We start from the raw sequence: 17,662 nt of genomic DNA, 5'->3' as shown, positions 1-17,662 counted from the left end.
ATGTACAGTGACTATAGAACTATATTAATATACTAGTATGTACAGTGACTATAGAACTCTAATAATATACTAGTATGTACAGTGACTATAGAACTCTAATAATATACTAGTATGTACAGTGACTATAGAACTATATTAATATACTAGTATGTACAGTGACTATAGAACTCAAATAATATACTAGTTAGTACAGTGACTATAGAACTCTAATAATATACTAGTTAGTACAGTGACTATAGAACTCTAATAATATAGAACTCTAATAATATACTAGTATGTACAGTGACTATAGAACTCTAATAATATACTAGTATATACAGTGACTATAGAACTCTAATAATATACAGTATGTACAGTGACTACAGAACTCTAATAATATAGAACTCTAATAATGTACTAGTATGTACAGTGACTATAGAACTCTAATAATATAGAACTCTAATAATATACTAGCATGTACAGTGACTATAGAACTCTAATAATATACTAGTATGTACTGTGACTATAGAACTCTAATAATATAGAACTCTAATAATATACTAGTATGTACAGTGACTATAGAACTATAATAATATACTAGTATGTACAGTGACTATAGAACTATATTAATATACTAGTATATACAGTGACTATAGAACTATATTAATATACTATTATGTACAGTGACTATAGAACTCTAATAATATAGAACTCTAATAATATAGAACTCTAATAATATACTAGTATGTACAGTGACTATAGAACTATATTAATATACTAGTATGTACAGTGACTATAGAACTCTAATAATATACTAGTATGTACAGTGACTATAGAACTATATTAATATACTAGTATATACAGTGACTATAGAACTATATTAATATACTATTATGTACAGTGACTATAGAACTCTAATAATATAGAACTCTAATAATATAGAACTCTAATAATATAGAACTCTAATAATATACTAGTATGTACAGTGACTATAGAACTATAATAATATACTAGTATGTACAGTGACTATAGAACTCTAATAATATACTAGTATGTACAGTGACTATAGAACTCTAATAATATACTAGTATGTACAGTGACTATAGACCTATATTAATATACTAGTATGTACAGTGACTATAGAACTCTAATAATATACTAGTTAGTACAGTGACTATAGAACTCTAATAATATAGAACTCTAATAATATACTAGTATGTACATTGACTATAGAACTCTAATAATATACTAGTATATACAGTGACTATAGAACTCTAATAATATACTAGTATGTACAGTGACTATAGAACTCTAGTAATATACTAGTATGTACAGTGACTATAGAACTCTAATAATATACTAGTATGTACAGTGACTACAGAACTCTAATAATATAGAACTCTAATAATGTACTAGTATGTACAGTCACTATAGAACTCTAATAATATAGAACTCTAATAATATACTAGCATGTACAGTGACTATAGAACTCTAATAATATACTAGTATGTACAGTGACTATAGAACTCTAATAATATACTAGTATGTACAGTGACTATAGAACTATATTAATATACTAGTATGTACAGTGACTATAGAACTCTAATAATATAGAACTCTAATAATATACTAGTATGTACAGTGACTATAGAACTATATTAATATACTAGTATGTACAGTGACTATAGAACTCTAATAATATACTAGTATGTACAGTGACTATAGAACTATATTAATATACTAGTATGTACAGTGACTATAGAACTCTAATAATATACTAGTATGTACAGTGACTATAGAACTCTAATAATATACTAGTATGTACAGTGACTATAGAACTATATTAATATACTAGTATGTACAGTGACTATAGAACTCAAATAATATACTAGTTAGTACAGTGACTATAGAACTCTAATAATATACTAGTTAGTACAGTGACTATAGAACTCTAATAATATAGAACTCTAATAATATACTAGTATGTACAGTGACTATAGAACTCTAATAATATACTAGTATATACAGTGACTATAGAACTCTAATAATATACAGTATGTACAGTGACTATAGAACTCTAGTAATATACTAGTATGTACAGTGACTACAGAACTCTAATAATATAGAACTCTAATAATGTACTAGTATGTACAGTGACTATAGAACTCTAATAATATAGAACTCTAATAATATACTAGCATGTACAGTGACTATAGAACTCTAATAATATACTAGTATGTACTGTGACTATAGAACTCTAATAATATAGAACTCTAATAATATACTAGTATGTACAGTGACTATAGAACTATAATAATATACTAGTATGTACAGTGACTATAGAACTCTAATAATATACTAGTATGTACAGTGACTATAGAACTCTAATAATATACTAGTATGTACAGTGACTATAGAACTATATTAATATACTAGTATGTACAGTGACTATAGAACTCTAATAATATACTAGTATGTACAGTGACTATAGAACTCTAATAATATACTAGTATGTACAGTGACTATAGAACTATATTAATATACTAGTATGTACAGTGACTATAGAACTCTAATAATATACTAGTATGTACAGTGACTATAGAACTATATTAATATACTAGTATGTACAGTGACTATAGAACTATATTAATATACTATTATGTACAGTGACTATAGAACTCTAATAATATAGAACTCTAATAATATAGAACTCTAGTAATATACTAGTATGTACAGTGACTATAGAACTCTAATAATATACTAGTATATACAGTGACTATAGAACTATATTAATATACTATTATGTACAGTGACTATAGAACTCTAATAATATAGAACTCTAATAATATAGAACTCTAGTAATATACTAGTATGTACAGTGACTATAGAACTCTAATAATATACTAGTATATACAGTGACTATAGAACTCTAATAATATACTAGTATGTACAGTGACTATAGAACTCTAGTAATATACTAGTATGTACAGTGACTCTAGAACTCTAATAATATACTAGTATGTACAGTGACTATAGAACTCTAATAATATACTAGTATGTACAGTGACTACAGAACTCTAATAATATAGAACTCTAATAATATACTAGTATGTACAGTGACTATAGAACTCTAATATAGAACTCTAATAATATACTAGCATGTACAGTGACTATAGAACTCTAATAATATACTAGTATGTACTGTGACTATAGAACTCTAATAATATACTAGTATGTACTGTGACTATAGAACTCTAATAATATACTAGTATGTACAGTGACTATAGAACTCTAATAATATACTAGTATGTACAGTGACTATAGAACTATATTAATATACTAGTATATACAGTGACTATAGAACTATATTAATATACTATTATGTACAGTGACTATAGAACTCTAATAATATAGAACTCTAATAATATAGAACTCTAATAATATAGAACTCTAGTAATATACTAGTATGTACAGTGACTATAGAACTCTAATAATATACTAGTATATACAGTGACTATAGAACTATATTAATATACTATTATGTACAGTGACTATAGAACTCTAATAATATAGAACTCTAATAATATAGAACTCTAATAATATAGAACTCTAGTAATATACTAGTATGTACAGTGACTATAGAACTCTAATAATATACTAGTATATACAGTGACTATAGAACTCTAATAATATACTAGTATGTACAGTGACTATAGAACTCTAGTAATATACTAGTATGTACAGTGACTCTAGAACTCTAATAATATACTAGTATGTACAGTGACTATAGAACTCTAATAATATACTAGTATGTACAGTGACTACAGAACTCTAATAATATAGAACTCTAATAATATACTAGTATGTACAGTGACTATAGAACTCTAATATAGAACTCTAATAATATACTAGCATGTACAGTGACTATAGAACTCTAATAATATACTAGTATGTACTGTGACTATAGAACTCTAATAATATAGAACTCTAATAATATACTAGTATGTACAGTGACTATAGAACTCTAATAATATACTAGTATGTACAGTGACTATAGAACTCTAATAATATACTAGAATGTACAGTGACTATAGAACTCTAGTAATATACTAGTATGTACAGTGACTCTAGAACTCTAATAATATACTAGTATGTACAGTGACTATAGAACTCTAATAATATACTAGTATGTACAGTGACTACAGAACTCTAATAATATAGAACTCTAATAATATACTAGTATGTACAGTGACTATAGAACTCTAATAATATAGAACTCTAATAATATACTAGCATGTACAGTGACTATAGAACTCTAATAATATACTAGTATATACAGTGACTATAGAACTCTAATAATATACTAGTATGTACAGTGAATATAGAACTCTAATAATATACTAGTATGTACAGTGACTACAGAACTCTAATAATATAGAACTCTAATAATATACTAGTATGTACAGTGACTATAGAACTCTAATAATATACTAGTATGTACAGTGAATATAGAATTATAATAATATACTAGTATGTACAGTGACTATAGAACTATAATAATATACTAGTATGTACAGTGACTATAGAACTATATGAATATACTAGTATGTACAGTGACTATAGAACTCTAATAATATAGAACTCTAATAATATACTAGTATGTACAGTGACTATAGAACTCTAATAATATAGAACTCTAATAATATACTAGTATGTACAGTGACTATAGAACTCTAATAATATACTAGTATGTACAGTGACTCTAGAACTCTAATAATATACTAGTATGTACAGTGACTCTAGAACTCTAATAATATACTAGTATGTACAGTGACTCTAGAACTCTAATAATATACTAGTATATACAGTGACTATAGAACTCTAATATTATACTAGTATGTACAGTGACTCTAGAACTCTAATAATATACTAGTATGTACAGTGACTATAGAACTCTAATAATATACTAGTATGTACAGTGACTACAGAACTCTAATAATATAGAACTCTAATAATATACTAGTATGTACAGTGACTATAGAACTCTAATAATATAGAACTCTAATAATATACTAGCATGTACAGTGACTATAGAACTCTAATAATATACTAGTATGTACTGTGACTATAGAACTCTAATAATATAGAACTCTAATAATATACTAGTATGTACAGTGACTATAGAACTATAATAATATACTAGTATGTACAGTGACTATAGAACTCTAATAATATACTAGTATGTACTGTGACTATAGAACTCTAATAATATACTAGTATGTACAGTGACTATAGAACTCTAATAATATACTAGTATATACAGTGACTATAGAACTCTAATAATATACTAGTAGGTACAGTGACTATAGAACTCTAATAATATACTATACAGTGACTACAGAACTCTAATAATATAGAACTCTAATAATATACTAGTATGTACAGTGACTACAGAACTCTAATAATATAGAATTCTAATAATATACTAGTATGTACAGTGACTATAGAACTCTAATAATATAGAACTCTAATAATATACTAGTATGTACAGTGACTATAGAACTCTAATAATATAGAACTCTAATAATATACTAGTATGTACAGTGACTATAGAACTCTAATAATATACTAGTATGTACAGTGACTCTAGAACTCTAATAATATACTAGTATGTACAGTGACTCTAGAACTCTAATAATATACTAGTATGTACAGTGACTATAGAACTCTAATAATATACTAGTATATACAGTGACTATAGAACTCTAATATTATACTAGTATGTACAGTGACTATAGAACTCTAATAATATACTAGTATGTACAGTGACTCTAGAACTCTAATAATATACTAGTATGTACAGTGACTATAGAACTCTAATAATATACTAGTATGTACAGTGACTACAGAACTCTAATAATATAGAACTCTAATAATATACTAGTATGTACAGTGACTATAGAACTCTAATAATTTAGAACTCTAATAATATACTAGTATGTACAGTGACTATAGAACTCTAATATTATACTAGTATGTACAGTGACTATAGAACTCTAATAATATACTAGTATGTACAGTGACTATAGAACTCTAATAATATACTAGTATGTACAGTGACTCTAGAACTCTAATAATATACTAGTATGTACAGTGACTATAGAACTCTAATAATATAGAACTCTAATAATATACTAGTATGTACAGTGACTATAGAACTCTAATAATATACTAGTATGTACAGTGACTATAGAACTCTAATAATATACTAGTATGTACAGTGACTACAGAACTCTAATAATATAGAACTCTAATAATATACTAGTATGTACAGTGACTATAGAACTCTAATAATATAGAACTCTAATAATATACTAGCATGTACAGTGACTATAGAACTCTAATAATATAATAGTATGTACTGTGACTATAGAACTCTAATAATATAGAACTCTAATAATATACTAGTATGTACAGTGACTATAGAACTATAATAATATACTAGTATGTACAGTGACTATAGAACTCTAATAATATACTAGTATGTACTGTGACTATAGAACTATAATAATATACTAGTATGTACAGTGACTATAGAACTCTAATAATATACTAGTATGTACAGTGACTATAGAACTCTAATAATATACTAGTATGTACAGTGACTATAGAACTCTAATAATATACTAGTATGTACATTGACTATAGAACTCTAATAATATACTAGTATATACAGTGACTATAGAACTCTAATAATATACTAGTATGTACAGTGACTATAGAACTCTAATAATATACTAGTATATACAGTGACTATAGAACTCTAATAATATACTAGTATGTACATTGACTATAGAACTCTAATAATATACTAGTATATACAGTGACTATAGAACTCTAATAATATACTAGTATATACAGTGACTATAGAACTCTAATAATATACTAGTATATACAGTGACTATAGAACTCTAATAATATACTAGTATATACAGTGACTATAGAACTCTAATAATATACTAGTATGTACAGTGACTATAGAACTCTAATAATATAGAACTCTAATAATATAGAACTCTAATAATATAGAACTCTAATAATATACTAGAATATACATTGACTATAGAACTCTAATAATATACTAGTATATACAGTGACTATAGAACTCTAATAATATACTAGTATGTACTGTGACTATAGAACTCTAATAATATACTAGTATGTACTGTGACTATAGAACTCTAATAATATACTAGTATGTACAGTGACTATAGAACTCTAATAATTGAGAACTCTAATAATATACTAGTATATACAGTGACTATAGAACTCTAATAATATACTAGTATGTACAGTGACTATAGAACTCTAATAATATACTAGTATATACAGTGACTATAGAACTCTAATAATATACTAGTATGTACAGTGACTATAGAACTCTAATAATATACTAGTATATACAGTGACTATAGAACTCTAATAATATACTAGTATGTACAGTGACTATAGAACTCTAATAATTGAGAACTCTAATAATATACTAGTATATACAGTGACTATAGAACTCTAATAATATACTAGTATGTACAGTGACTATAGAACTCTAATAATATACTAGTATATACAGTGACTATAGAACTATAATAATATACTAGTATATACAGTGACTATAGAACTCTAATAATATACTAGTATATACAGTGACTATAGAACTCTAATAATATACTAGTATGTACAGTGACTATAGAACTCTAATAATATACTAGTATATACAGTGACTATAGAACTCTAATAATATACTAGTATGTACAGTGACTATAGAACTCTAATAATATACTAGTATGTACAGTGACTATAGAACTCTAATAATATACTAGTATATACAGTGACTATAGAACTCTAATAATATACTAGTATATACAGTGACTATAGAACTCTAATAATATAGAACTCTAATAATATACTAGTATATACAGTGACTATAGAACTCTAATAATATACTAGTATGTACAGTGACTATAGAACTCTAATAATATACTAGTATATACAGTGACTATAGAACTATAATAATATACTAGTATATACAGTGACTATAGAACTATATTAATATACTAGTATGTACAGTGACTACAGAACTCTAATAATATACTAGTATATACAGTGACTATAGAACTCTAATAATATAGAACTCTAATAATATACTAGTATATACAGTGACTATAGAACTCTAATAATATACTAGTATATACAGTGACTATAGAACTCTAATAATATAGAACTCTAATAATATACTAGTATATACAGTGACTATAGAACTCTAATAATATACTAGTATGTACAGTGACTATAGAACTCTAATAATATACTAGTATGTACAGTGACTATAGAACTATAATAATATACTAGTATGTACAGTGACTATAGAACTCTAATAATATACTAGTATATACAGTGACTATAGAACTATATTAATATACTAGTATGTACAGTGACTATAGAACTCTAATAATATACTAGTATATACAGTGACTATAGAACTATAATAATATACTAGTATGTACAGTGACTATAGAACTCTAATAATATACTAGTATATACAGTGACTATAGAACTATATTAATATAGAACTCTAATAATATAGAACTATATTAATATACTAGTATGTACAGTGACTATAGAACTCTAATAATATACTAGTATATACAGTGACTATAGAACTATAATAATATACTAGTATGTACAGTGACTATAGAACTCTAATAATATACTAGTATATACAGTGACTATAGAACTATAATAATATACTAGTATATACAGTGACTATAGAACTATAATAATATACTAGTATGTACAGTGACTATAGAACTCTAATAATATACTAGTATCTACAGTGACTATAGAACTATAATAATATACTAGTATGTACAGTGACTATAGAACTATAATAATATACTAGTATGTACAGTGACTATAGAACTCTAATAATATACTAGTATCTACAGTGACTATAGAACTCTAATAATATACTAGTATCTACAGTGACTATAGAACTATAATAATATACTAGTATGTACAGTGACTATAGAACTCTAATAATATACTAGTATATACAGTGACTATAGAACTCTAATAATATACTAGTATGTACAGTGACTATAGAACTCTAATAATATACTAGTATCTACAGTGACTATAGAACTATAATAATATACTAGTATGTACAGTGACTATAGAACTATAATAATATACTAGTATGTACAGTGACTATAGAACTCTAATAATATACTAGTATGTACAGTGACTATAGAACTCTAATAATATACTAGTATGTACAGTGACTATAGAACTCTAATAATATACTAGTATGTACAGTGACTATAGAACTATAATAATATACTAGTATATACAGTGACTATAGAACTATAATAATATACTAGTATCTACAGTGACTATAGAACTCTAATAATATACTAGTATGTACAGTGACTATAGAACTATAATAATATACTAGTATCTACAGTGACTATAGAACTATAATAATATACTAGTATATACAGTGACTATAGAACTATAATAATATACTAGTATCTACAGTGACTATAGAACTCTAATAATATACTAGTATGTACAGTGACTATAGAACTCTAATAATATACTAGTATGTACAGTGACTATAGAACTATAATAATATACTAGTATGTACAGTGACTATAGAACTCTAATAATATACTAGTATATACAGTGACTATAGAACTATATTAATATACTAGTATGTACAGTGACTATAGAACTCTAATAATATACTAGTATATACAGTGACTATAGAACTATAATAATATACTAGTATGTACAGTGACTATAGAACTCTAATAATATACTAGTATATACAGTGACTATAGAACTATATTAATATAGAACTCTAATAATATAGAACTATATTAATATACTAGTATGTACAGTGACTATAGAACTCTAATAATATACTAGTATATACAGTGACTATAGAACTATAATAATATACTAGTATGTACAGTGACTATAGAACTCTAATAATATACTAGTATATACAGTGACTATAGAACTATAATAATATACTAGTATGTACAGTGACTATAGAACTCTAATAATATACTAGTATCTACAGTGACTATAGAACTATAATAATATACTAGTATGTACAGTGACTATAGAACTCTAATAATATACTAGTATATACAGTGACTATAGAACTCTAATAATATACTAGTATGTACAGTGACTATAGAACTCTAATAATATACTAGTATCTACAGTGACTATAGAACTATAATAATATACTAGTATGTACAGTGACTATAGAACTATAATAATATACTAGTATGTACAGTGACTATAGAACTCTAATAATATACTAGTATGTACAGTGACTATAGAACTCTAATAATATACTAGTATGTACAGTGACTATAGAACTCTAATAATATACTAGTATGTACAGTGACTATAGAACTATAATAATATACTAGTATATACAGTGACTATAGAACTATAATAATATACTAGTATCTACAGTGACTATAGAACTCTAATAATATACTAGTATGTACAGTGACTATAGAACTATAATAATATACTAGTATCTACAGTGACTATAGAACTATAATAATATACTAGTATATACAGTGACTATAGAACTATAATAATATACTAGTATCTACAGTGACTATAGAACTCTAATAATATACTAGTATGTACAGTGACTATAGAACTATAATAATATACTAGTATCTACAGTGACTATAGAACTCTAATAATATACTAGTATATACAGTGACTATAGAACTCTAATAATATACTAGTATGTACAGTGACTATAGAACTCTAATAATATACTAGTATGTACAGTGACTATAGAACTCTAATAATATACTAGTATATACAGTGACTATAGAACTCTAATAATATACTAGTATGTACAGTGACTATAGAACTCTAATAATATACTAGTATGTACAGTGACTATAGAACTCTAATAATATACTAGTATATACAGTGACTATAGAACTCTAATAATATACTAGTATGTACAGTGACTATAGAACTCTAATAATATACTAGTATATACAGTGACTATAGAACTCTAATAATATACTAGTATATACAGTGACTATAGAACTCTAATAATATACTAGTATATACAGTGCCTATAGAACTCTAATAATATAGAACTCTAATAATATACTAGTATATACAGTGACTATAGAACTCTAATAATATACTAGTATATACAGTGACTATAGAACTCTAATAATATACTAGTATATACAGTGACTATAGAACTCTAATAATATACTAGTATATACAGTGACTATAGAACTCTAATAATATACTAGTATATACAGTGACTATAGAACTCTAATAATATACTAGTATATACAGTGACTATAGAACTCTAATAATATACTAGTATATACAGTGACTATAGAACTCTAATAATATACTAGTATATACAGTGACTATAGAACTCTAATAATATACTAGTATGTACAGTGACTATAGAACTCTAATAATATACTAGTATATACAGTGCCTATAGAACTCTAATAATATAGAACTCTAATAATATACTAGTATATACAGTGACTATAGAACTCTAATAATATACTAGTATATACAGTGACTATAGAACTCTAATAATATACTAGTATATACAGTGACTATAGAACTCTAATAATATACTAGTATATACAGTGACTATAGAACTCTAATAATATACTAGTATATACAGTGACTATAGAACTCTAATAATATACTAGTATATACAGTGACTATAGAACTCTAATAATATACTAGTATGTACAGTGACTATAGAACTATAATAATATACTAGTATATACAGTGACTATAGAACTCTAATAATATACTAGTATGTACAGTGACTATAGAACTCTAATAATATACTAGTATATACAGTGCCTATAGAACTCTAATAATATAGAACTCTAATAATATACTAGTATCTACAGTGACTATAGAACTATAATAATATACTAGTATATACAGTGACTATAGAACTCTAATAATATACTAGTATATACAGTGACTATAGAACTCTAATAATATACTAGTATATACAGTGACTATAGAACTATAATAATATACTAGTATATACAGTGACTATAGAACTATAATAATATACTAGTATATACAGTGCCTATAGAACTCTAATAATATACTAGTATGTACAGTGACTATAGAACTATAATAATATACTAGTATGTACAGTGACTATAGAACTATAATAATATACTAGTATATACAGTGACTATAGAACTCTAATAATATACTAGTATATACAGTGCCTATAGAACTCTAATAATATACTAGTATGTACAGTGACTATAGAACTATAATAATATACTAGTATGTACTGTGACTATAGAACTCTAATAATATACTAGTATGTACAGTGACTATAGAACTCTAATAATATACTAGTATGTACAGTGCCTGTAGAAAGTCTACACACCTTTGAACTTTTTTTCAAATATTTCTGCTTTAAAATTACAACTAAAAAGGATTCAAAATAGTTTTTTTCATACAGATCTACACATTACTATATTGTCAGGAAATGGTATTTGGCCAATAAACACCTTCAGTATCCTCTTTAGATACCTTCCTAACACCCTGTGGTGACCCTACTCTTCCTTACCGGTGATTTTCTTCTCGAAGGAGGTTTCCCAGGCATACATCTTGATGAGTTTGATGCAAGTGAGAACCTCGTTCATGGTGCGGACACGAGTGTCTGTGACGCTCACCGCCTTCCTCCTGAACACTTGGATCAGTCTGGCCATGAAAAACTACAGACAACACGACAACATACTGGTCAGTCTGGCCCATGGTAAACTACAGACAACACGACAACATACTGGTCAGTCTGGCCCATGGTAAACTACAGACAACAGAATAGCATACTGGTCAGAGTCAGAGACTCCTATGAGGGTTAGGGTTACTTCCTGTTTGGGGATGAAGATGAGGTAGACAGAACCTCCTATGAGGGTTAGTACCTGTGTGGGGATGGAGATGAGGTAGACAGAGACTCCTATGAGGGTTAGGGTTAGTTCCTGTGTGGGGATGAAGATGAGGTAGACAGAGACTCCTATGAGGGTTAGTACCTGTGTGGGGATGGAGATGAGGTAGACCGAGACTCCTATGAGGGTTAGTACCTGTATGGGGATGAATACGAGGTAGACAGACACTCCTATGAGGGTTAGTACCTGTATGGGGATGAATACGAGGTAGACAGAGACTCCTATGAGGGCAGTGTATCCTAGAGTGTAGCAGGCGTAGATCATACAGGCGGTCAGTAGCACAGGGATACACAGCAGGAAGGTACCAAACAGCACAGCCTCAAACATCCTGTAGCCATCACTGGTCAGCACGTTGATCATCTGGAGGGAGGAGAGGGAGGGACAGAGAGAGGAGAGGGGAAAAAGAGACGAGCGGGGAGAGGGGGAAGAGAAAGAAAGAAAGAGGAGAGAGAGAGAACGGAGAGAGAGAGAGAGAGAGGAGAGGGGAGAGCGAGAGAGAGAGGAGAGAGAAAGAGAGCAGGGGAGAGAAAGAGAAAGGTGAGAGAGGATAGGGAGAGAGAGGGAGGAGAGGAGAAGGAGAGAGCGAGAGAGCAAGAGAGCGAGAGAGGAGAGGGAGAGAGCGAAAGAGAGAGAGAAAGGAGAGAGAGAGAGAGAGGAGAGAGAGAGAGAGAGGAGAGAGAGAGAGAGAGAGAGAGAGAGAGAGAGGAGAGAGAGACAGAGACAGAGAGGAGAGAGAGAGGGGAGAGAGAGAGAGAGAAAGGAGAGAGAACATACGAGCAGGTGAGAATATAAGCTCCTACATGTTGTAGAATTAGAAACATTTGGATTCGGCAAGGACTTATACAGGATACTACCATCCTCAACATAACCTTCACTATGTCACCAGGATATATACAGGATACTACCCTCCACAACACAATGTCACCAGGATATATACAGGATACTACCCTCCACAACACAATGTCACCAGGATATATACAGGATACTACCCTCCACAACACTATGTCACCAGGACATATACAGGATACTACCCTCTACAACACTATGTCACCAGGACATATACAGGATACTACCCTCCACAACACTATGTCACCAGGACATATACAGGATGCTACCCTCTACAACAGAACCTTCACTATGGCACCAGGACATATACAGGATACTACCCTCCACAACACTATGTCACCAGGACATATACAGGATACTACCCTCAACAACACTATGTCACCAGGACATATACAGGAAACTACCCTCTACAACACTATGTCACCAGGACATATACAGGAAACTACCCTCTACAACATAACCTTCACTATGTCACTACCTCCACTCTAACCACTAGGCTACCTGCCGTCCCTCCACTCTAACCACTAGGCTACCTGCCGTCCCTCCACTCTAACCACTAGGGTACCTGCCGCCCCTCCACTCTAACCACTAGTCTACCTGCCTCCCCTCCACTCTAACCACTAGTCTACCTGCCTCCCCTCCACTCTAACCACTAGGCTACCTGCCGCCCCTCCACTCTAACCACTAGTCTACCTGCCACCCCTCCACTCTAACCACTAGTCTTCCTGCCGCCCCTCCACTCTAAGGCACTAGGCTACCTGCCGTCCCTCCACTCTAACCACTAGGCCACCTGCCGCCCCTCCACTCTAACCACTAGTCTACCTGCCGTCCCTCCACTCTAACCACTAGGCTACCTGCCGTCCCTCCACTCTAAGCACTAGTCTACCTGCCTCCCCTTCACTCTAACCACCAGACTACCTACCTCCCCTCCACTCTAACCACTAGACTACCTGCCGTCCCTCCACTCTAACCACTAGACTACCTGCCGCCCCTACACTCCACTCTAACCACTAGACTACCTGCCGTCCCTCCACTCTAACCACTAGACTACCTGCCGCCCCTACACTCCACTCTAACCACTAGACCACCTGCCGTCCCTCCACTCTAACCACTAGTCTACCCTGCCGCCCCACAGTACTGAACCCACAGGAAGGAAAAGAGAACAGGAGAACATCATAATGGTATCTGTGTGACAGTACCTCTCCCACAGAGAGGTTGCTGACGGATCTGAGAGAGATGATCTTCTGGAAGGCGACGACAGAGAAGGCACTCTTCACCCTGATGGCCGTCCTCAAGTTAACAGCCCACAGTAGAGAGGCAAAGAAGGCTTTAGAGAACTCTGAGGTGAACAGAGCCACACACAGACCCACACCGTGGAGCAGAGTAGACGTCCCAGGGGCTTCTGCATAGTTCAGGATCTCATATACCAGAACCGCCTGGAACACACACACACACACACACACACACGCATCAATAAACAGTTGTTGTTTTCTAAACATTCGATAATGTGTTAAATGAATCATCTCTGCAGGAAATGAATCCATTTTGAATCACAGACCGGTCCGATAAACACAGAGAGCGTGAAGAGGATGGAGACGAGGAAGGCCACCAGTAATCGGGTCCTTTGGAAGCGCATGAAGACTCCACCTAAAGAAGCTTTCTCTAGTCCCACCTTAGCTACCTCTTCCTCCCAAAGCCTCTCAAACCTACAGAGGAAGAAGAGTTCATCAAATGCTGTCCTTTTGTTTTGTCACAGACAACACAGAGCTCAACCAAACACGCCGTTGACAAGCACAGGGTGACACGGGGCCAAATAAACAAACATTTAATTATATATTTTGAATTCATATTTAAACAGTTTACTTCCCCATTTATGGGTAAAGGTGATGTGATGTCACATGTTTATGATGAGTAACCCTGACGATGTGACTAAACTCTCACAGATAACACCTTTACCTCAGTGGACTAACCCTGTCTGAAACCCTGACGATGTGACTAAACTCTCACAGATAACACCTTTACCTCAGTGGGCTAACCCTGTCTGAAACCCTGACGATGTGACTAAACTCTCACAGATAACAAATTTTACCTCAGTGGGCTAACCCTGTCTGAAACCCTGACGATGTGACTAAACTCTCACAGATAACACCTTTACCTCAGTGGGCTAACCCTGTCTGAAACCTGAAGAGTTGACTAAACTCTCACTGATAACACCTTTACCTCAGTGGGCTAACCCTGTCTGAAACCTGAAGAGTTGACTAAACTCTCACTGATAACACCTAGGATTTACCTCAGTGGGCTAACCCTGTCTGAAACCTGACGATGTGACTAAACTCTCACAGATAACACCTTAAACCCAGTGGACTAACCCTGTCTGAAACCTGACGATGTGACTAAACTCTCACAGATAACACGTTTACCTCAGTGGGCTAACCCTGTCTGAAACCCTGACGATGTGACTAAACTCTCTCAGATAACACGTTTACCTCAGTGGGCTAACCCTGTCTGAAACCCTGACGATGTGACTAAACTCTCACAGATAACACGTTTACCTCAGTGGGCTAACCCTGTCTGAAACCTGACGATGTGACTAAACTCTCACAGATAACACCTTAAACCCAGTGGACTAACCCTGTCTGAAACCTGACGATGTGACTAAACTCTCACAGATAACACGTTTACCTCAGTGGGCTAACCCTGTCTGAAACCCTGACGATGTGACTAAACTCTCACTGACAACACCTTTACCTCAGTGGGCTAACCCTGTCTGAAACCCTGACGATGTGACTAAACTCTCTCAGATAACACGTTTACCTCAGTGGGCTAACCCTGTCTGAAACCCTGACGATGTGACTAAACTCTCACAGATAACACGTTTACCTCAGTGGGCTAACCCTGTCTGAAACCTGACGATGTGACTAAACTCTCACAGACAACACCTTAAACCCAGTGGGCTAACACAGTCTTTAGCCATGCTAACCTGTGTTCGATACCCAGTCCATTACTCATTCATTGTCATAGACAAACCTTTTCCCATTGACAGATAAGTCCAGGGCTTTAGCTCAGTGGGCTAACATGATTCAAAACCCGGTTGGTTATAGATTCATGGTGCGAGTCCCACATTCACAATGAGTCCCACCTCTTCCCATTGACAGACAATGCCTAGGCATTAGCCCAGTGGGCTAACTAGGGTTAACATAATGAGTCCCACCTCTTCTCATTGACAGACAATGCCTAGGCATTAGCTCAGTGGGCTAACTCGGGTTAACATAATGAGTCCCACCTCTTCCCATTGGTTTCGGCCCCATCATGAGAAGACAGAGACAGGGAGCTCTTGTCCAGTCGGTTCCTGAACAGGCTCCACATCATGGGAGTCATCCAGGCAAACGAGGTGAAGGAGAAGAAGCCCGCATCGTCCATGGGGTTGGACCTGGACAGAGACAGACAACATCAGGGTGCAACAACAATTATACACACTGTTGTATGAAAAGATCCAATCCCATAGAGGGTTATTAGGGGTTAGGGTTATTATGGGTTAGGGGTTAGGGTTATTATGGGTTAGGGGTATTATGGGTTAGGGGTATTATGGGTTAGGGGTATTATGGGTATTACGGGTTAGGGTTATTATGGGTTAGGGTTATTATGGGTTAGGGTTATTATGGGTTAGGGTTATTATGGGTTAGGGTTATTATGGGTTAGGGGTTAGGGGTATTACGGGTTAGGGTTATTATGGGTTAGGGATAGGGTTATTATGGGTTAGGGGT

The 17,662-nt window shown here is 32.0% G+C and overlaps 1 protein-coding gene across 2 annotated transcripts in view; it reads right to left on the bottom strand.

The window, feature by feature from the left end:
- Window positions 1-17,354, bottom strand: part of LOC139394483 (ATP-binding cassette sub-family C member 12-like) — a 95,575-nt gene extending 78,221 nt beyond the window's left edge. For both annotated transcript variants that reach the window (XR_011629827.1, XM_071142557.1), the window contains exons 1-5: window positions 17,182-17,354; window positions 15,457-15,604; window positions 15,098-15,334; window positions 13,239-13,412; window positions 12,674-12,821 (exon numbers count right to left, since the gene is read on the bottom strand). Coding sequence is in view for 1 of the 2 variants with exons in the window: in XM_071142557.1 (XP_070998658.1) it covers window positions 12,674-12,821; window positions 13,239-13,412; window positions 15,098-15,334; window positions 15,457-15,604; window positions 17,182-17,318 (844 nt within the window). In the remaining variant the exon portion in view is untranslated. The remainder of the gene's footprint in view (window positions 1-12,673; window positions 12,822-13,238; window positions 13,413-15,097; window positions 15,335-15,456; window positions 15,605-17,181) is intronic.
- Window positions 17,355-17,662: the final 308 nt, after the last annotated feature.

The sequence above is a fragment of the Oncorhynchus clarkii genome, unplaced genomic scaffold, assembly GCF_045791955.1.
Source record: "Oncorhynchus clarkii lewisi isolate Uvic-CL-2024 unplaced genomic scaffold, UVic_Ocla_1.0 unplaced_contig_11132_pilon_pilon, whole genome shotgun sequence".
Classification (NCBI taxonomy): Eukaryota; Metazoa; Chordata; class Actinopteri; order Salmoniformes; family Salmonidae; genus Oncorhynchus; species Oncorhynchus clarkii.
The sequence above is the reverse complement of the archived record's forward strand: the minus strand, read 5'-3'. Positions and strand labels throughout refer to the sequence as shown.